This window comes from Electrophorus electricus, chromosome 17 (assembly GCF_041902795.1).
Source record: "Electrophorus electricus isolate QZ-2024a chromosome 17, ASM4190279v1, whole genome shotgun sequence".
NCBI classification, from domain to species: domain Eukaryota; kingdom Metazoa; phylum Chordata; class Actinopteri; order Gymnotiformes; family Gymnotidae; genus Electrophorus; species Electrophorus electricus.
In genome coordinates this window covers 167,394-190,156 of record NC_137513.1, presented here as the reverse complement: position 1 = coordinate 190,156, position 22,763 = coordinate 167,394, and the positions used below count along the sequence as shown (strand labels likewise).

The 22,763-nt window shown below is 39.8% G+C and overlaps 1 protein-coding gene across 9 annotated transcripts in view; it reads left to right on the top strand.

The window, feature by feature from the left end:
• Positions 1-22,763, top strand: part of zgc:172282 (leucine-rich repeat and fibronectin type III domain-containing protein 1-like protein) — a 148,650-nt gene that overhangs the window by 108,483 nt on the left and 17,404 nt on the right. For all 9 annotated transcript variants that reach the window (XR_014117801.1, XR_014117800.1, XR_014117799.1 and 6 more), the window contains 2 exons: positions 20,454-21,088; positions 22,428-22,540. Coding sequence is in view for 1 of the 9 variants with exons in the window: in XM_081699724.1 (XP_081555850.1) it covers positions 20,454-21,088; positions 22,428-22,495 (703 nt within the window). In the remaining 8 variants the exon portion in view is untranslated. The remainder of the gene's footprint in view (positions 1-20,453; positions 21,089-22,427; positions 22,541-22,763) is intronic.

The following is a 22,763-nucleotide window of genomic DNA, read 5'->3' as shown; positions in this document are numbered from 1 at the left end:
CATATTCTGCCTCTGCCCTTATTAGAGGAGGGTGTGGTTTTTATGGTGCAGAAGCCTTATGAAAGACAAATGCTTCAAGCTGTAATTTGCAGATAAAATTGGGGGGAAATGTGCTTTGAAATGTGTTCTACACATCACCAGGTTCCTGTGTAAGACAAGTGAAGGCATAAATAGGATTAATGGTGAATCAGTGAACTTCACAGTAAAACTGGGCCTACCATCCCAGAAGTAAAACTGAGTTTGTTGCTTGCACATGAGTATGTAGAGATACACTCTGGTTGTTTAGCCAGTAGTTTCTTCTTAGTTATTAGGTGAAAATTTCAACAAGATGCTCCAGGAAATACATGGCAAAATATGCCATGTTTTCCTGAGCAAAGTTCAGAATACAAGAAAAAAAAGCCTTTTTATCATAATGCATCAAGGTCACATTGGATTTATACAGTAATTTTTGTCTTTGACTGATCCTGGCAATGCTTTAACACAGCTCTGAGAACTTACTAGGCAGCTCTGCCACACACAGATCAGCCCAGTCTCCATGTATATAGACAGGTGGGGACTTATTTTTGATTATGCTGTATGTATTATGTCTGAACTGGTCCAGAGCCAAAGCTACATTACAGGTGTTACAACACAGTTGTCATTTCATTTCACTTTACTAACTGCAAAGTTGAACACAAGAATGCATAAGAATTTATGCAATACATAAAAATAATTTGTGGTTGCTGTGTAGGAAATACAGACACCAATCACTTTTTAGGTTGTAATTATACACAGGAGAAGACAATTAATATTCTGTGCCAAACCATTAGAGTCTCACATATGGCCCAGGCCATTCACTTCATACTAGAAACCACAACATCATAAGCTCTTCCAAGAGATCACTAGTAGGCACCTCCCTTCATCTGTGTTTCAATTAATTAAGCCCCCAACATCTCCAGAAGGCTCAACAGGAAGGTCTGGTGTTCCAACTCACTTTTAATCCAACTGCATATACCACTTTAGATGTAAACCCACATAGACGTCCCTGGTGAGTAAGACCACACCTAGCGCCACTGGCACTATTTAAACCCAACTTATGTTACAGTGATCGAAAAAAATAATCAAATGTTGCTTTCTGTCTATAATGTACTTAAACATAAAAAAATCAAATTGAATATTTGTATTGCTGTTTTTCAAAATGTCAATTGCAGTGGCTGATCGGTCGCATTTACCTGCATTTACTGACTCTCTGTCTTGTTCTGTGACTGACAGTTACAACAGTTGTAAATAATGCTATAAAAATGCTTCTCTTTTTTTTGGAGCATAAACTTGGACCGTATATAAAAAGTGCTATCTATGATGTTTATGGGATTACCTATCATCAAGAAGAAGAAAGAAATGTCAGTAAAACAGTTATGTACTCTTTTGGCAGCAAGAAGTCACCATCATCGGAATACTAGGGGTCGCTGTGATTATTAATCATATACACCTGCTTTGTATCACCTCATCACTGTACTATAAAATGCCTTCGAAAACTCCCAATCCTTGCAACTACTGCCTTGCCCTTGTTTTGTACTGCTGCTCCTTTGACTCTTTCATTTGACCACTGGTTGTCTGTACTCTGAGTTTTTCCTCTGACCCTATTAAATTATATAAGTAAAGATTACATGCAAATGGACTCTAGTGCTGTGTCTGAGTTTGCTTCCTCACAATATTATGTTTAACAGTTAACCAAGCAGAAAAACTGTCACTAACTGATCACTAATTAAGTGGATGTATTTGAAAATATAATTTTTAAGAACTCTTGAAAAACTTAAAAACACTAAAGTTTACTTTTGTTGAAGCAGTATAGCAGTGCAGTTCCAGTGCTATGCTAATTTTTTATCCTTTATGCTGTAACTGTATACTGTGATGAGCTTGGTCTTCTTCTCAGAGCAGTGGGTTTTACAACAAGCTTGATCTTCTCATAGAGGTTGGTTTTGCGATGAGCTTGGTCTACTTCTCAGAGTGGTGACTTATTGGATCTTCCCAAGTAGACAACACATGTGTAAGGTGTAAGACACTACTGGATTTATCTTTCCTTTGCTATGTTAGCATTAGGATCATCTTCACAAAACAGCACAATTTCCTCCTTCTGCCCTGACCTTCCTCATCACGTACTGTCTCATGTCCTTCTTACCCCATCAGTGGTACCTCCTCATCCTTGACATCTCCTGGAACTGATAACCAAAATGTACCTGTATATCTATATTTTTTATATATTTTTAAGATCAGGCATTACTATACAGTAAAGCCTTTCACAGATAGTTACACTCACTCAAAATCTTCATTCTTATCATCACTATTCAAGATATCAGCTTCTGGGGAAAATCTTGACTGATGGCAACCTATTCTTGCCTAATCGGTGCTTGGAGTTTTTGTTTTTTCACCCTCTTTTTGAGGACTGACCGCAGGTTCTCAATGGGATTGAGATCTGGGGAGTTTCCTGGCCATGGACCCAAAATTTCATTGTTCTGTTCATAGAGCCACTTGGTTATCACTTTTGCCTTGTGACATGGTTCTCTTTCATGCTGGAAAAAGCATTGTTCATCACCAAATTGCTCCTGTATTGTTGGGAGAAGTTGCTCTTGGAGGATGTTTTCATACCATTTCTTATTCTTAGGCAAATTTTGAGAAAACCCACTCCCTTGGATGAGAAGCAACCCCACACATGAATGGTCTCAGGATTCCTCACTGTTGGATTCATGGAAGCGCTCACCTTTTCTTCTCCGGACAATAATTTGTCCACATATCCCAAATAGTCTGAAAAGAAAATAACTTTACTCCAGCCTTCAGCAGTCCAATTCCTATAGTTCCTACAGAATGTCAGTCCTTGATGCCCTTGATGTTTTTCTTGGAGAGAAGTGGTTTCTTTTCTGCCTTCCTTGACAACAAGCCATCCTCCAAAAGCCTTTGCCTCACACCTGCATTCTGCCATTCCTGAGCAAGCTCTGCACTGATGGTGACCCAATCCGATAGCTGCCTCCTCTTTAGGAGATGGCACTGACACTCACTTGACTTTTTTATGGACACCCTGCAGCCTTCTTTACTGCAATTGAACTTCTCTCCTTCAAGTTCTTGATGATTCGATAATTGGCCGATTTAGGTGCTATCTTACAAGCAGCAATGTCCTTGCCTGTGAAGCCCTTTTGATGCAATGCAATGATGACTGCACATGTTTCCTTGGAGGTAATCATGGTTAACAGAAGATAACTTCAAGCACCACCACCCTTTTTAAGCAACCAGTCTGCTTTTCTAATCAGCATGACAGATAGATATCAGCTGCCTTGTCCTCATTAACACTTTCTCCTGAGCTAATGAGAAGATCACTGAAATGATGTTAGCAGGTCATTTTGTGCCAGGGCTGAAATGCGGTGGCTGGAATGCAGTACTTTTGGTGATTAAGTTAATTTTCATGGCAAGGAATGACTTTGCAATTAATTGCAATTAATCTGATCACTCTTCACAATCTAGAGTTAATGCAAATTGCCACCATAAAAAACTGTAAAAAACAAAATTTGTGCTAGTCTCAAAACTTTTGGCCACGACTGTACATACAGGTCACTTTATTTGGTACACATCATCATTAGGTGAATTTTATAAAGTGCAAATTTACAGACTGTTGGCATGCACAGGTGATCAGCCCACCAAAAAGCAAACATGCAGTCAACAGCAACCTTTGGAAACAAACTACTAATGAGGAGATAAAAAGCCATGCATAGTAACACAGAACCTGCCAGTGTACATTGCCCTCTGGGTGAACTAGTTGCTCTACTCATTATTCAAATGGGGGACAGATGGATCATACAACATGCATGTCTTTTGCCCACCTTGTGTACAGTAGCACATTGGGTTGGTTAACAAGAAAAAGGACATTAATTCAGGAGGCTCTCACTGAGCCTACAAGCTGGAGCAGGTTCAGCAGTCCTGTGCACATAACTAAATAAGGTCCAAACAATTAACAAGCACATGATAACAAACTGCTGTGATAAGGTAATCACTGAGCACTGCTTTCTGTTGTATTTGCAATTTCATTGTCCAAAGCTGCATATTGACTATACTGCACATAACTGTGGTGCTATAAACAGCTCCATTTGCACCATCACTGTGATGTTACAAACACCCTCCAGGAGCAGCACAAAGCCCGATGTCTGATGCTGCAAAAATGACTAAAACAAACAAGCCTAGCTCCCATATTCAGGTGTTTAAATGTGCATACACCCCTAAAAAATGTCTTTAGTTTGTAAACTTTGGTACACTCTTAGAATAAATCTTTCATTGAAATATCAAAACAGCTTAACTGTTTAAATCACTGTATGGAAGCAGTAATCTATAATAACACGTTATAATAACAAATTATGCTTTAAATGAGAAACAACTTGAATCCAATCTGAATACAGTTTTATTCTGCTTTTATGCTGCTTCAACTCAGGGTTTGAGTAGTAAATGGCTAGCAGGAGTTATAAGTGTGCAGTAGGGCACAATAGAAACCACAGATTGGCATCTGCAGGTCTCTAACAGGAGATCTAAATCACTGAGTGCTTGTTTGGGGTTGAAACCCAAGCCACACTGATATGGAATCTTAAATCGCTGAATTACAGTGATTAGAGCTGAGACATGTCCACAGGGTTATTGCTGAAACACACTGTGACATTTAGTGTGTTATTTGATATAATGTCTTTCTGAAAAAAATTAAAAGAATGAAAGTATACCCAATAAAATATACACAGTGTATATTGTTGCTTTCAATTCTTATAGTGTTTATATTTTCTTTCCATCTTTGTACTGACATAAATCTAAGTAGTACAGCAGCTGCGCATAATTGGATGCAGTTATGGAAAGACAATCTCTTTAAGGTTTCTTTTCAGTAGAGTTACTTCATGCTGGAAATGATCAGCAAACTGGTACGGCCCAGGCAGGCTGAGCAGAAGTGCATGTTTTCTTCACTGAGTTTGAGCAGAAATGTGTTTTCTTCAGCAAGCTTGCATATAAATGTTTTCTTCAGCGAGCTTGCGCAGAAATGCGTTTTTGTTTTTTTTTGTTTTTTTGTTTTTGTTTTTTTTTCCAGTGAGCTTGCAAGCAAGAGACAGGGCAAATCAGGCCTGATTATCCATTGGCAAAAGTGTGAACTAGGAGGCCGAGCAGAACTAATGGGAGATCCGTTGTGATTGACTGAGGAGCTGATTAAGATGTGTCCTGAGAAGGGTGTGTCTGGATTCCTTATATCTCTCTGTCAGACTCTTCAGAGAGAAGCAAGACAACACATTGTTGTGGTTATGAAACTGATGTCTGACAGATGTTGCTGTTGTGTTTGACTACAGTTAGTTATTGAAGTAGATTAGAGAATATGTTTTCCAGATAATCGCTCGACCAAATCTCATTTTGCTAATACCAGCGGATTCTACTAGCTGGACGCAGTATTGCATAATTAAAGATTGCAAATCACATGCTAATCACTTTGTAGTATTGTCTACTTGATGTTGGGTTAATGTCTTCTAAATAAAACCTAACTGGATTCTGCACCTTAACAAAAAACTGACCTAATAAAATACAGATAACTAGCTAATAAATGTTCCTATGAAAGGTTATGAGGAAAGTACAGCCACAGAAATACATAAATGTTAAAACTGACACCAAACAACATTTCAGTTCAATTCATGTGAGTGATGTTTTTATGGACTGGCATTGAACAGCTTTACAAAACAATAGATTTGTAGAGCTGAGGCTGCCCTAATTTCTTGTGCGCATTTTGATCTGCTCTCCCTCCTCTTTTTCTGTCTTGCCTAGAGTTTTATCATTTCTGTAATGTCCCAGATCAATTTTTAATTATGGGAAGCCAACCTACTTCCCCTCCCCCATCCCGCATGCGACTGCAGATTAATTACTGACAAGCAATAGTTTTACAGATAAAAGAAGACTGCTGTGCTCTTCTAGTGATTTTAATGTAATCTGAAAAGAGGTTGTTTTTAAAAAGGCGCTAATACAGCAAAACAAACATAGTTAGAATCAATGTTACAGAAATAGTAGACAGGGATTTTACTTTCTTTTAGAGTATGACGTTTTGTTAAGAAATCAGCAGTGTACTGATTTAGGTGGCAGTGTATCAGCCCTCACACAGATAAAGACTGTGCTTTATACTTGGCATTATATGCAGACTTCCTGGAGGGCTCACTCATTTTTGGTTAAGCCCACATTTAAAAAGTACTCTAACTTTTGCTTATTTTTCTTTGTCGTGTGACTAAAGCATGATCTGTCACTAGCCAGGGTACCGCATTATTCATTTGTATGTTGTTTTTGGACATTTTTTTGTTTATAGGTTATTGTTTCTGAGCTCTAGTCCTGCATTTCACATTCCGTGCAGCTCCCATTTCAAACTCATGATGGGCTTATTACTGAGAGAAAGGGTTAAGTGTGGGAACAAAGATGTTATAGGAGGTTTTACTCTAAAACATGATGCACAAACCAAGCCTTTTCAAGATAAATATTTACATAAATAGGACTAAAATTATCCTGCTGCTAAAATGTTCCATATGTCCTCAATTGTGGGAGGAGTTTTTTTAAACAAGCCTTGTATTTTTGGTTTGTCTTTTGACATGTCATGTCAAAAGACATTTTTCTGTATGATAATCTGCTCTCTCTAGCAACATTTACTTTCCAGACACTAGGTATAAATCACAAAAATCTCTACAAGGAGGACCTTTTTATTTAATTTCATGTAGAACCATTTCTCCTAAAAGTGAGTCTTATTGCTTAAACAGCAGTTTTTATATTCTGATACAGACCTTCACTCACACTAAATTACTTCAGTTAAGAGCAAAAAATGCCATGAACTATTCATGTCTAGTAGTATAGTTCATCTTTAACTTGGTGTTTCTCTTTTCCTAGCCAGTAATTGAAACCTATTAAATTTCCAAAGACTCTGTGACTGCAGGCTGTTCATCTAGAATCTAGATTTCATAAAGTTATAAACCACATTACATCACAGTGATCCTTCCTGCATGTTAAATCAAAGTCTGATCCATAAAAATAAGTGTACTCCTTTCCTTAGGCTGGACATTATGTGCTTTAGCTATGACATCTATGACTAAGATTGTGCTTCACACCAGTAAAGGCATTTTCTAGATGTGCAACATCTCCTCTGTGGGGGTTTAATCTCCCTGTGCTCACAACGCAACCAGGCAGATCTGAAGAAATGTCCCGCATGGCTGTATTTCTCCTCGTTTATCAAATCTATTGATTCCCAGAATGGGAGTGTGGAGAGATTTATGTGGCGCTCTGTCTTTCCTCTTTTCTTCTTCACATTGCTGCTCATTTTTCAGCCTGTGATTCTTCTACTTCCTCAGCTGCAGAAAAAAGGAACAATTCACTGGAGCTCATAAGTAGCTTCTGGATCCCTCCACGCTCACTGGTCTAACATTAACCTGGATCCAATAGGCCATTTCATTTTTCCATATCATGTACCACCTCTCACCTTTTGCTAGATTTTACAATAAAGACAGTAAAACACTGCCACCTGAGCACCATACTGGTTTCATTGTGTAACAGTGCAACCTGTTATGAGAATGAACGAGGGGACTGTCAGAATACAATCTCGCCTGCCCCAGACCAATAAAAAAAACAAAAACTTAATGTGAAACTATATCACTGGCATTGTGAAGCATAGCTCCTCTGGGCTTCTGGGGACTTAGACTGAACCCATGTTAAAACATATCAAGCTCCAACACAGAGGGTGATGGCTCCAGCATAGAGAGAGATGGCCCAAGAGAGGGTGGAGCATGACATATGTCCAGAAGCGCTGCTTAAGGATGTGCCACTATAAATACACTCACTTTAATTTAATTGCATGGCCCAAGGATGCATCTTTTTCTAGCAAGGCCTTCTGTCAGTGGCGTGTGTGTTGGGAGATGACTCTCCTCAGCTATACTCCCTCTGTTATCATTCTACAATCACCCTCTCCTGCAGACCTTATTCCATCCAACATCCTATTAAACTCAGCTCAATTGTCCAGGTACTGATGGAAGAAGGTTAAGACTGTACTTTTGCTGATGAGGAAAGAAAGGCACGAAAAACTTTTCCAACTAAAGTGGTTCACTAAGATACAGAGTAAATGCACTTGAATGAGATGAAGAGAAATGATGTCTGAACTAAGCAAAGCCTGCTGTGATGAAGTAGAATAGAAGCATTTTAACACTGAGGTTCCAAAAATGGATGCTTCTTCACATGTGGATGACTCTGACTGATATTACGTTTGCATACATTTTAAAATGTGAAGGAAGGCAGAAACCATGTCCTCCTTCGTTTCTTGGAAGGAACAGGCATGTGACCTTATAACCTTTACCTTGGGTGCTATATCCTTGAGTGTCTGTAGCAGGGGAGGGAATTTCTGTCCTAGTGGTTTATTCTGCTAGCAATGTGCACTAGTGGCTGTAGTGTGACAGGCTACTGATGTCAGTCAGGATAACTGGTACAGGTAGAAACACCTTGAAGCCACTGAATAAATATTGGAGTAAATCTATCAATTCTTCCTTTGTTTGTTGACCCTGACCTGTGCCAGCTCTTTGGCCGAGCACATTTCACCCCATTTGCTCAGCAACATTGCTTACATCAGTGTGGGTGGGGCGTAGAGGCTATGGGCATTCCATTTCATATATCAGGCATGCTGAAATGTTCAGACCCACTCACACTGATCCACTCATGTCGATAGATGCCTGCTCTCTGCCTCAACATAATTGTACTCCAATCAGGCCCCTGTCACCATGGGATTGCATGTCTGGCTCATCTACCTTGCCACTGGCTAGTGGGATGCTTTAATTCGCTGTGATTACCCTCTCTCAAACAGAATCTCCCTTCCCCTGGCTGCAGCACCTCCACAGCTATCAGATAGGAACCATGTATTTACCTGCAAGAAACTGGTTCTCTGCCTTCTCTGCAGGACACCTTATTATCCTGCCTCCTGGGAAAAAAGAAAAGCATTTCTGTTTGCAGGGGTGAACTAATTCAGCAATTAGCTAAAAATAGAGCCACACACTGGGCATCATGGCAAATGATGCATACTTTTAAATCTCAGTTTTGACTGTTTTTATCTTTTAAGGCTGCCAAGAAACATAAGAATGCAAGTTTTTAAAATAAAAAATCTTTAAACACTGTTGAAAGAGGGTGTTGTGAAAGATCGTGTTGTCATATCTTTAAATGAGAGGAAAAACAGTAACTTCTTGGAGAGTTACAGAGTGTAGTGATACTGAAAGCTTCCTGAAGCTAGTAGATGGCAGAGACAGATTTAATGCACCACCTGTGCTTGTACCACCTATCAGAAACTGGGGTGGTGGTAGCTCAGTGGTTAAGGTGCTTGCCTTGTACTTAGAAGGTTGCTGGTTCAAGCCCTGCCATTTGTGGACCCCTGAGTAAAGCCCTTAACTCTCAAGTTGTACTCATTCATAATTATAAGTTACCTTGGATAAAAGTGTCTCATAAATGGACAAGGTATACTTTTGGAATATAAACTGAACATGACTGCTTTTGTGATTAGGCTTAACATGAGGCATTGTATAATAATTAGAGGAAAAACAAATACTTTTCTTGAAAATACATGTGCCATCTTTGCATGCCTAGAATTCTGGAAGGTACTCATTCTAGTTATAAGGCTTTCAATTATAGTGAAAAGGTAAATGAAGTAAGGGGAGTGACAGTACATGTCCAGATTGCTAAACTGTGTCTTCTTCCATTGGCATAGTCTGTGTTGATGGCAGATTGATTCAGAACTTCATATAACTTTGCATATGCTGTGATGAAGAGCTCTTCAATAGCTGATTGCAATTGAACAACCTCCATCTTTAACATGGAACAGTTGACCTGGAAAGAAGAAGAAACAAAGTTTGAAGCATGTCTGTTAGGAAGATGTACTACTCTTTGTATGCATAGTATGCATGTGGTAGTTCTTGCATGGGCATGCGTGCTGTGTTTGCCTATATATTCATGCGTGCTGTGTTGGCTTGCAGCTGACTAACATAAAGGTGGAGCCTTCCACTAGAGATAGGATACCGTAATCAGGATCTTGGTTGCCAGGTAAAGGCAACTAAGGTGAGGGCTATGAATAAATGATGGAATGACTCCAGGGCTGTTTTAGAGGCCAGTCATGCTCTTCCCTCATGAAGTGATTTGGAGCTGAGGTGGTCAGAACAGAGGAGTCTTGGGTGTGTTTGCCATACACTGGCTAACCTTCAGAAAGCTTTCTGGAAACTCGCCACATATCAATAATGCAGCAAATCACATTGCACTGCGAGCCATTGCTACAGAGCCATTGCTACAGAGATGCGAAGCATATGTAAGAAACAAATGTTCACTGATTCTGCTGTATGCTTGAACACTATAATCTAGTTTCCCCTTCACCACCACTGCACTGCATGGCAGGTTCTTCAGTACAGCCTAATCAGTTTATGTGCCTTGTGCTTGTTGCCAGGAGAGCTGAGGGAGAGACAGTGGATGGGGCCTGCGGCTGCCTCTCTCCTTGGAACATGTAGGGCACTGAGTAATGAGCACATCCTCCTCCCCATTCCATCCATACCTTTGCCCTCCAGCACCACTAGAACTAACAGGTGGCAAACGTTTCAGAGGGAACCTCTTCTTCATCCTCTTCTTTTTCTTCTTCTTCTTCTTCTTATTATACAATGCCTCATATTTGGCCTAATCATAAAAGCAATCTTGTACATGTACATTCTAAGCAGAGAGAAGATGGTGTGGCAAACACGCTTTATAATAGAGTGTTAAATGCTAGCACATTGAGGTTAGTTGGACAGCTTTATTTAGTGGTGCAAAACAAATGTAACAGTTATTTGGATTATTTTAGGTTGATGTTTATGCTATTATGCTATATATCTGTAAATCCTGTGCTTAGATCTGTAACTCCAAGCTTAGATCATATATGTTACAGGATACAGATTAGTGTGAGCGAGAGAGAGAGTGAGTGTGTGTGTGTGTGTGTGTGTGTGTGTGTGTGTGTGTGTGTGGCTCATGTTTGATATCATTGGGTAGTCAGATAGTAATTACAGCTGTCATGCTACAGAAATAAAGAGGAAACTTTTCTCGAGATTAGGGACCAGCTAGAAAGCAGAGAGAGACAACCATATATATTAACATTTATTACAGTAATAACTGGTGTGGAAAAAGTGATATATTGGAGCCTCTCTGTGTTTGCGGACACTGAAAAGGGATGTTCCTGAGGCCAAGTACAGGCAAAACTGATTAACTGTACATTCGAGAAGGTTTAAGTGTTACATCCTTTTCGTATGAATAAGTAATGTATAATTAATGTAAAAATTATAAATATAATCTTATATATAAAATTCAGTGTAAAAAGTATTATACGGTCCACCTTTTTTTGTGAAACAAATGGTTCACATTTTGTTGCCAAGAGTTTACATTTATAGGTTAAAGTTCTTATTTCTTTAGATTTGAAAGTTCTGTAGAACCATTTTAACAGTGCTGTGGAATGAAATTTAATATGGAAAGAATCAGAAAATGCTTGACTAAAAGTATTATGATCTGACTTTAAATTATGTATAATTTGTAGTTGAAACGTTGAATTATTCCAGTGGTGTACAGTGAGGCCCTTCTAACCCTTCAGAGAAAGGGTAAGAAAAGGGTTAGAAAAAAAACAATATTTCAGAAATAATGTAAAGTAAAAACCAGTTTATTCATATAGGCTACTTTACATATTCTTGGTTACTATAGAATGCATTTCTATTGGAGAGTGAAAAACTCCAAATATTATTTTGGCTGCAGGTACTCCCTGCTTTGTATGTGTGTATGTGCCACTGCTGGTGATATTTTGAATGGTCCTGTAATATATTTCTGTTAGCAATAAGACTGGAAGTCTGACCAGTGAAATGTATGTTTTTGCTACAGAAGTCAGCTATAGCAGTCTGGCCCTTCTATATGTTCTGAAGAAGGAGCTACAGCATTAATAGTAAAACATTACTGTCTATATACATGCTACTTTAGCCAGTTAACTTCAAATTGCAAGAGAGTGAGACAGACACAGCAAGGTCAGCCAACTCTATAAATCTTAGCCAGCAAAGAAACAGTTACTTAATATCGTATGTAATTTTGTACTTTTAAAAAAAAATTTTTACTTTGTGTGTGTGGGCAGGTATGCTGTCCACTTTATACAGTTTAAGCCAATTATTCAGTGTTATATTGTAACATGAATAGAATATAATAGAATAGAATAGATGTAACAGTGAGCGGTAAGGAGGTGGATGCAAGTGCAGAGAAGAACGAGACATATTAGGGTAAATCCAGAATCATAGTCGTCATAATGGTCCAGAGCCATTGTGTAGAGTACGGGGATAGATGATAAACAAACAACACGTGAAGTCAAACAGGGGAAGTAGGCTACAACAGAGGCTAGGATAAACACAAAGGCACAGAGTACAAACTTACAGATACGGCCTTTCAAATACATAAATACAGTCATTAAAACATCTATCCAAACAGCCAATGAACAGCCAAGACACAGGGAACAAGACAGGGTTTAAATACATGAACTTAACAAGACCAGAAAGGAACAGGTGTGGAAAATCAAATGAGGGGCGGAAAAAATGAAACTATGGAATGGAACCCAAACACAAGACAGGGAAACCATGGAACAGGGAAGCCAAGAGGGACTAACTGTGACAATAGAATAGAATCTTTATTCTCACTCTACAGTTGTGCAATTTAAGGCCTTTTCCTGTCATCTTTATTAGCAAGAAATAAACCTTTAGAAAACTGCCATTAAATGTTCTAGTTTACATTGGGTTTGACAATATATATTTCTGAATAATCTATTATTTTGTCATGAAACAAGTTATCACAAGTTTCTGTCTTTTTCTGTCATGTTTATTAGTGAGAAATCAAGCTGTAGAAACTTGACTATGCAAATAAATGTTCTAGTTTACACTGTTTAAATGTTCTACTTTACACCATTTAAATGTTCTAGTTTACACTTGATTTTTTAATATATACAAACTAATTGCACAGTTTCTTCTGTACACCCTCATAAAGCTTGCAATATGCTACAGTCTGTTGAGCATATATATCATATCATATCTCATATCATATCATATCATTATATATCATATCATATATCATATCATATATCATATATCATACATCATATCATATCATATATCATATCATATCATATCATTATATATCATATCATATATCATATCATATATCATATATCATATCATATCATATCATATCATATCATAGGTTTGAAGAGGTTCAGTCCCATTTACCAGCCTGTATCTTTCTTTACAAAGGCTGGTGTTATGTTTGGGTTATCACCATACAAAAAATAACTTTATTGTTATTAATTATGACACCATACCCTGTGCTACATATGCTGTGCTAAATTTCCACCTACAGAACAGTGTACCAGGGAGACAAGTCTAACAAGCCCACACAGGGCCTACAGAGTAAGAGTATGCTTTTATATATTCATGTAGCAATATAGCATTATCAATAAACTTCTACTTCCACAGAAAGCTAATCCTAACTCTTACCCTAACCATAACCCTAAACATAGAATTTATGTAATAGTTCTACAATAGGGCCAAACTAAAATTTACAAAACTATCTTTTACCAGTACCTCCAGAGGTTGATTTCTAGAGGTAAATCTCTAGACAGAGCTCTAGAAGCAGTTATAGAGGCAGAGGTCTAGAGAAAATATTTTAAAGACAGAACCCTAGAGCTCTATTATAAGCAGAGGCACACCCCAGTAGTGAGAAGGCCATGTCCTGTAACTAGTACGTCTGGTATTTAACTTGCATTGATGTTACATGTACTGTTAGAGTTTTCTGTTATATCCCTAAATTTATATAATCTATATGACCAAAAGAGTGTGCACCTCTTGCCGATCCTGTTACATCCTGTTACACTGGTAGCTGCATGAATTGGATTTCCATAGCTAAGCAGCTGCACACAAGCCCAAGATCTACTTTTCAAGAGTGCTGAAGTGGTGTAGCCCAGCACCTCTGGACTGTAAAACAATGGAAACATGATCTCTGGAGTGATGAAACATGCATGGTGATACCAGGACAGTAACAGTTTGGTGGAGGAGGTATAATGGTCTGGGGCTGTTCTTCAGGGTTTGAGCTAGACCTCTTAATTCCAGTGAAGGGCTAATATTAATGGTTCAGCATACAAAGACATTTTAAACAATTGTGCTGCTAACTTTGTAGCAGTTTGAGGATGGATTTTCCTTGGTCCTGGAAGACTGAGGCCCTGTGCATAAAATGAGGTCCTCAAACACATAATTTGATGAGTTTGATGTTGATGAACTCCAGTAGCCTGCACAGATACCTGACCTCAATTTTACTGAACACCTGGGATGAATTGCAATGCTGATTATAAGTCAGGGCTTCTTGTTCAACATCAGTACCCAACCTCATGTATGCTTTTTTGACTGAATGAGGACATATTCTCTCAGACAAACTCCACTCTAGTGGAAAGCTACAATGGAGGCTGTTATAGCTGCAAAGGGAAGACCATTTTTATTGGTATATTTGGAATGGGATATATACAGAATATTTGGAATGTCATTCAGGTGTGATTGTCAGGTGTGATGCTCATGTGTCCATGATTTTGGCCATATAGTGCATCTAATAAATGAATGTAACACGTATGAATTTCTATGTGATCATTTCAGTATTTATATACAGATAGACATATTGAATACCTGCTGTTTTAGTAATTATATATGAATAGATTTATTGGACACCATCAATTTTGTATTTATATATGTAGTGTCATGATTTGCCACCCTCCTTGCATCCCTGTTTCCGTTGTTTCCCTGTCGTGTCTATTTTCCTTTTCGTGTCTGCTTCCTGGTTGTTCCGTTTCTTGGTTTCGTTTTTCTCTGCCCCTCGTCTGTTCCTTAATTCCAGTCCTTTATTTGATTTTCCCTGTTCCTATGTTCACCTGTGTCTGGTTAGTGCTTGATTGTCTTTGCTATTTAAGAGCTGTGTTTGTTTTCCATGTGGTCGGTTATTTTGGTAAATCTGGTCATGTGTGGAATAATAATAATCATCATCATCATCATCATCATCGCTGTAATCGTCCTTTGTTATGTGTTTGTTTAGTTCGTGTGTTACTTTGCCTTAGTGTTTTCCCATGTCTCTGGTTTATTTGCCTCCCTTGTTTAGTTTCCCTTGTTTAGTGAAAAACCTCCTGCATCTGCGTTCTGCCTCTCGCCTCATCCCTGCAGATATGTTACAGATTAATTGACTGCTAACAAGAATGCATCAGGAGGGTCTCGTTAAGTCATGTCGTGTTCCGTCCGCTTCAGTTCAGCCACCTTCATGCCATGCTGCGAGGGACACTGGTTTGCTTCCAGAAGAAGACTTGGATCATCTCAAGGCTCTGCTCTCTATGTTCAAGGATGAGAAGCCTTTGTTTTTGCCCTCACTTATGGCAACCCTGTGTGAGTATGATGGGGAGGACAAGTCAGTTGGGAAAATTATTATGCAGTGCCGCATATACTTTCGGCACCTGACATACTCTAATCCCCCCGAACTAGTGAAAGTGCTGTTCATGAAAACCTTCCTTCAGGGTAAAGCACTAGAGTGGACTGAAATAATACTCCAGCACAGAGCTCAGGAGGCTAGGACAGTGGAAGGGTTCTTCCAGCTGTTAACATGATTTGCTGCAACCCCACCGAACCAGCTACTCCTCTCTCAGCCACCCAGCTGCCTTCTGTAGCTACTACCCTCTCAGCCAGTCCCTACCTAAGGCATGGAAGACGCCATCCAGCCAGTCCCTGCCTAAGGCGTGGAAGAGGTTACCCATCCTGATCCAGTCCCAGGCCTCCGGCGTGAAAGATGCTGCCTGTCCTGATCCACTTTTTGCCTCCCAAAATGTCACTCAACCTGCTCCTGTTTCCTGTAACAAGTCTGTTCCAGGACTTGGAACAAGGCTCACCACAAAATGTCGCAGCAGCACCTCCAGACCCGTCAAGTCCTGTTTTTGATGCTAAGGATGCCTTACAGCTTGTTCCTCTTCCTGGAGTGGAAGTAGCCAAGCCTGTCCTCGCGCCAGGCATGTCCCTGTGGTTGTTCCTAATGACTCTCCTGTGCCCAAGAAGGCTGCTACAGGTGTGCTGCCTGAGACACTTAGGACTCCTTTGGCCACACCTTGCAGTCAGTCAGTGACTCTTATGGCCTCTCAGTCGACTTCTCAGACCCATGTAACTCCTCTGCCCCTGAGGCTACTGAGCCAGCCCCCATTACCGCCCCTGTGTCTGCTTCTGTTTCCTCAGTTCCTGTTTTTGTCTTGGTTCCTATCACTATATCTGTGCCCATTTATGTAACCTTGGTAAAATCTGTTGACCTACTGTGTGGCATCAGTGTTTCCTTGCCAGTTCCAGTACCTGTAACCATGCCTATTGTGAATTGTTCCTGTGCCTGTTTCTGTTGTGATGAAAATACTTGCCTCTGTCTTTGCTTCTGTTCCTGCCTCCATTACCATAGCTGTGCCAAATCTCCATGTTTCTCCTGTCTTTGCGCCCACCTCGTGTCCCAACCATGTCTCCAGTCCCATTTCTTTTCCCCATCTGGCTTCTGTCCCTCAGTCTGTCCCAACTCTGCTACCTGTCCATGGTTTAGCCCTAAGACCCATACATACCTCTGGTCTTGTCGCGTTCCCTGACTGCAGTCCTGCTCCGTCTCCTATGCTGTTGTGGATTTTGTTCCTGGTTCTGGTCCTTTTCCCTCAGTTTCGGTATCCATTCCCTTGTCCACTCCTGTTGAGTCTCCTGTGTTTGTCTGTTCTTGTGTCTTGTCTGGGTCCTGTCCCTGCTCCGCGTCTTGCCCGTTCCGCTTGTCCATGTCTTGTCCTAGTCCTGTGTTCTATTTTTGCATGCCCCAGTTTTGCGTGCATTAGTGGGGGGTTCTGTCACGATTGGCCACCCTCCTTGCGTCCCTGTTTCCATGGTCTCCCTGTCGTGTCTGTTTTCCTTTGCTTCCTGGTTGTTCTGTTTCTTGGTTTCGTTTTCTCCGTCCCTCGTCTGTTCCTTAATTCTAGTCCTTGTTTTGGTTTTCCGTGTTCCTATGTTCATGTGTGTCTGGTTAGTGCTTGATTTGTCTTCGTTATTTAAGCCCTGTGTATGATTTCCCATGTGGTCAGTTTATTTGTTTAGTTTGTGTTACTTTGCCTTAGTGTTTTCCCATGTCTCTGTTTTATTTGCCTCCCTTGTTTAGTTTCCCTCATTTAGTAAAGAACTTCCTGCATCTGTAGTCTACCTTTCGCCTTGTCCCTGCAAATACGTTACACGTATAAACATATTTAATTACTTTTTTACTCATTAACCGCCAAAATATTCCAACTGTGAAATTTGTCCTTATAAATTAGATACTTAATAAACCCAATTCCCTATGGTGGACATGGATCATTGGATCCATTGGAGTTTTTCATCTGATAATGACTACATTACATGGGGAAAAATTACTGGATGTGTGAACTCCAGTAAGTTAGTAAGTGATCCTCGTTAAGTTGTAATCATAATTTTTTAAATGTATCAGTAATCTAATTACTGCATTTTTACATTTTATATATATATGCTATGGAAATTAAGTTAAACTTCATTTGCAAAGTTTAGACAAATGTCAATGTTTGATCTAATCTTTCATCCAATCATATAATACATAATCAACTTAGGAAGCTTAAATCTAACATTAAGCCTAACTCAAATTTCCTTATACATTATACTCTGTGCAAACAAAAAGATAAAATGACAGGCCAACAGAAGTAAGGTATGCTGTTTACACTTGCATAGAAAGTGTCTGAATAGGTTCCTTGCTGATGCCACTCTAACTAGCTCATCCCTGACACTAGATTTGAAGGATTCAATACAAGTTCCATATAAACATACGGAATGGTAGAAACGGACTTCCCTTCCTGTTCAGGGCAAGAGAGAATCCAATTCTTGTGTTTATGGAAAATTGCATGCATGTACAATTATAGATTATGCAGTCAAATTTTGTCTGGCAGTGGAGCAGTGCAAATTCCTCTCCTATGATTTTCTTATGATTCAGTATTACCAGTTATTCCATTTTATACCCTCTTGGGTTTTAAAAGATAAGAATGTCTACTTGGTTAGCACAGTACAGAAGTAACAGCATATGGGTCCTTTAATATACTAGAGGCAGGGAATGGATGGGGACCTCTTGATTGCATACAGATGAAGGATCCTCTTGTTGGGAGGGTTGAATGCTGAGCGCCATTTTCCTGTGGGGGGCTGTGTGTGAGGAGAGGTGGCACTCACAGTCAGACAGACGTGCTTCCACTGAGCTGAACAACAATACTTCAAAGATAGTCAGCTGAGAGGAGTAGTACTTTTTATAGCATTGTCTCAGTATTAGGCAACATAAATGTGCAGTTTCAATGTTTCATTAAAACTTTACTGGCATCTAGACATAAGAAGGTCTAGCATCATGTATCAGAACATTGCTCCTCATCAAGTTCACCCCTTCATGCCTATAGTCAACACTGATGGACACGCCAATGGACATGGTGATGCACTGTCATCAAGACATGGTAATTCACTATGTCACCAAGAGATGGTAATACACTACATCATCAACACATGGTAATACTCTATGTGACCAACACATGGTAATACTCTATGTGACCAACACATGGCAATACACTATGTGACCAAGCCATGTGTCATCCCTGGATGGTTCCAGGAGTACAACAGTTTTCACTGCTTCATTGGCCTGCACAGTCCCTGAATCTCAACCCTGTCAATCATCTTAGGGATGAGGTAGACAAGAGTGTTTGCATTAACCATTCACATTACAACAAGATTTAGATAACATCATTCTACACACTGTACCCTAACAGGTGAACTCAAACTGTTCAGCAGGCAAGAGGAAGATCACTGTTATTAGAGAAGTGGAGCTAATAATGTGTCATGTAACCAACTTTGATGTGTACTTCTAAAGACTTCTATTCCATTCCAAACCAGACAACTAAAATTTTGATCTTTGCCACTACTGACATTGTATATATTATGCTTCTGTTTTTACAGCCTTTCATCCCACACAGATTTCATTAGTTACAGAAACCTTTTCATAATATTCCTTAATTAACCAAGTATTCAATCATTTATGATTACACAATTATTCATAGTGACAAATTTTATGCAATTTTCATGAACATGTTTTATCTTGTTATAGAAAGATTTTTTTTATGTTTCATTTAATTTACTGTGACTATTTCTTTTTCCAAGACACCCAACAACCCTGGATGTTAACTCCAGAAGGTGTCTGACAAAACCAAAACCACAAACAACAAAATATATTGTAAAGCATATGTTTTGTATCTTTATAAAATATTATTTTAGAAAGATACATGCTAATGTGTGACTAGTCAGAGTAATGATACCCCCCCCCCCCAACACACACAGCCTGGCTGCCTGCATACAGAATGGAAGATCAGGAAGTTTCCATATTAAGTGAATGAATGTGGTATCTTTGGTGTCTGTGGTTAGTTATTCTTGTTAACTACTTGTACATCACTGTTATATTGTATATTATTGTATATAAACATGGTGCTGAGGTTTTCTTTTTAATAAGAACACTGCATTATCATGTATAAACACAATGCTAAATGTTCACTTTAATCCAGTGCATTGTATTATGTGTATAACAAAGGTTAAGCCCTTTGTAATACAAAATTTCAAAGGCCTCCTGTGGAAAGTGCTTTATTCACTCACTTTCCACCTACAGACTCACATTTGCCATCTACTGCCTGATGCATATTTCAGAAAAAATCCCATTTAGACTCAAGAATATTGATTTTCACATTGCCTGCTGTGATGAATTCTTTAGTGAACCAGCTTTGCCAGTTAGACTTAAACAATGGTGAAGGGAACTTTTACACTGTTCCCTTCCACCCCAGTCAACACTTTATACTGCTTCCCTCCACCCCAGTCAACACTTTACACTGTTCCGCGTTACCACATTCAACACTTTACATGGTTCCCCTCCACCACAGTCAACATTTTACACGGTTCCCCTCCACCATAGTCACACAATTATAAGTGTCATAATAAAAGATATTGGTAAAAGGTGACATTATATACAGATATAAGACAATAGGGTAACTTTAGGACTTTAAAGTGTACTATTATTTATTATTCAGCCTTTGAGCTGTTCAGCCTATAGACCGCTTTCTTTTAAACTGCACCTTAGGCATTATAAGACAGGCAAGTAGTGTGGTGCAGTTGTTTTATATGTGTCATGTACACTTAACCAGTGCTGTCCCTGGCTTACTCATTATCGACTTGGAACTGAATTTATCTAAAAAGCTGCTTTGTGAGAGTGTAAAAAGTTAAAGCTAAATTGTATTTAATATTGAATAAACACTTCACTCCACTTCACACCTGCAGGATGATCCCCTCTACAAGTCAGGAATTCCTGGTGCGGGACTTGGCAGCGAGCCGGGAGTATGACCTGTGTGTACTGGCCGTGTATGATGATGGTGTGACTTCTCTGATCGCCACACGGCAGGTGGGCTGTGTCACGTTTGTCACGGACACCGAGTACAGCCACTGCCAGTCGCTACGCAGTCACTTCCTGGGCGGAACCATGATCATCATCATTGGCGGCATCATTGTGGCCTCTGTCCTCGTCTTCATCATCATCCTCATGATACGGTACAAGGTCTACAACCAACAGGGGGCTGAGGCTGGGAAAGGCATGGCCATGAGCAGTGTCCGCTCGCAGGCCGCCACGCCCATGCCCCGCACCGGCTCCAAAGTCACAGAGGGCCAGGAGGAGCAGGACCTGGGGCAGGGTGCGGGCCTGGAACAGGGTGCTGGAACAGTCCCTACTCCCTTTAAGGACTCGGTGGCCATGGCCCTGGTGGTAGACTGTGAGAAGAGCACGCAAATCTCATCAGAGACTGGCACCGAAGATGTTGTTTCACCCACACAGAAATGCCTCTCTAGGACTTGCACAGAGCTTAAAAGGAGATCTTCACTATACACTGATGAAGGAGAAATGCCTGCTGATGTGTTAGGAAGTAAGTAAGTGAGTGAATGAGTGAAAGAGTGAGCAGGAAGTGGAGAGAGACTTAGCTGGTATAATGCCGCAGGTGCAAAGGTAACAGCCACCTTAGCCATAATGCACTAAAAGGCTTGAGAGCTTTGGACTTTGAACATATGGTACATGTAACCATGTGTTTTTTGTACTTGTCAATACATACTCATTTCCACAAATGTTACTGGACTAATACATGCAAGCAACAGGGCTGTATACCTAACCCAAGGGCCAGTGCGCATGTCTGTCTTAAAGAGCTTTAACTAGGGTTAGGAAGCTGAATAAGAAGTTCCAATCAGGTAATTGCAGTTTCTGCACAAATGGTCATGGATTAGGAGAGTGCACTCCCAGAACTCAGTAAATCAATAAAACCAATTTAATTAGGATCTGGTGGTGCAGAAAGAAGAAAGTGTATCATCTAATGTCAGTAAATAAAGCCTAGGTGAATTAAATGTAGTGATGAACCCAGCAAATCAAATGAATAATGTTCATTGGACCATGTGTGTGTGTGTGTGTGTGTGCTACATCTGTGTGGCTGTTGCTACTTTTTAACTGTGTGCTCTGTCATAATATGATATGAAATTAGCTCAATATATACCATTTAACAGAGTCAGGGTTAATTTAACAGAGTCAGAGTTAGGGTTTGGGTCAGGGTCAGAGGTCAGGGGTATGGTCATTGTTAGGGGTAAGTTCAGGGTTAGGGTTAGGGGTAGGGTCAGGGATAGGGGTAGGGGTAGTCTGATTCCAAATCTGCCTGGTTTATTCAGGATGACATACTATTGATGCTATATATTATTACATATTCATGTATAGAGCATGTTAAGAATATTAACATTTCACACACGCACATACACATACACACACACTAGTGTAAACTATGCGTTTGTACATTAATTAGTGTTATTGAGTCACTGTTATTGGTTTTGCTATATTCTGGTTCAGTATTATGACTTATTCAATTTTACCTCAGGTTATAGCATCATTGCACATATTTATCAGTCAAAGCCACAACCACTAGTATATGTTCTTAGTTTTTTTTCTGCTTTAATATTGAGTCATATGTCAACCACTAATATTGTTCTGCATTTTATGCTTTAATAATAAGTCATTTCGTATGACCATGAGCAATGCATTGTATCATATTAGATTGCTAATGTAAAATTTGTCAGATTGGAAGAAAAATATCGACACCTGTTGCTGAAAAAGAGAAGCCTCCCTGCCTGTAAGACACATTAGTTTCCCATCTCAGACACACACTCAAGTGTGAATGTGGCCCCTCCCCAGCTGTTCTCATCTCTCGCACCTCTGTCTCTCCCTCGCAGGCATGGCAGGCCCGCAGGTCAGCGATGAGAAAAAAGTTCCGCGAGACTGGAGCGACTTTAACATTTGATGACTCCTCCTGCTATCCAATAGGAGGCAACCACAACCCTGAGAAGTAACACCATCTTTCTGTCTCTGTTCCTCGTCAGGCCTGTTTTGTGAAGTGTTGTATAGAGAGAGGCCAGGAGCAAGGGGGTGTGGGGTAGCAGTTCTTTGATGAATCAGAGTCAGTGAGATGCCACTGTCTGCCATTTATTTCAAGTTAACACATTTCTTCAGTGTTTGCCAAAGGCTGTGTGGGCTGCTTACTGCATATGTCGCTTCGCTTGTCTCCTTCT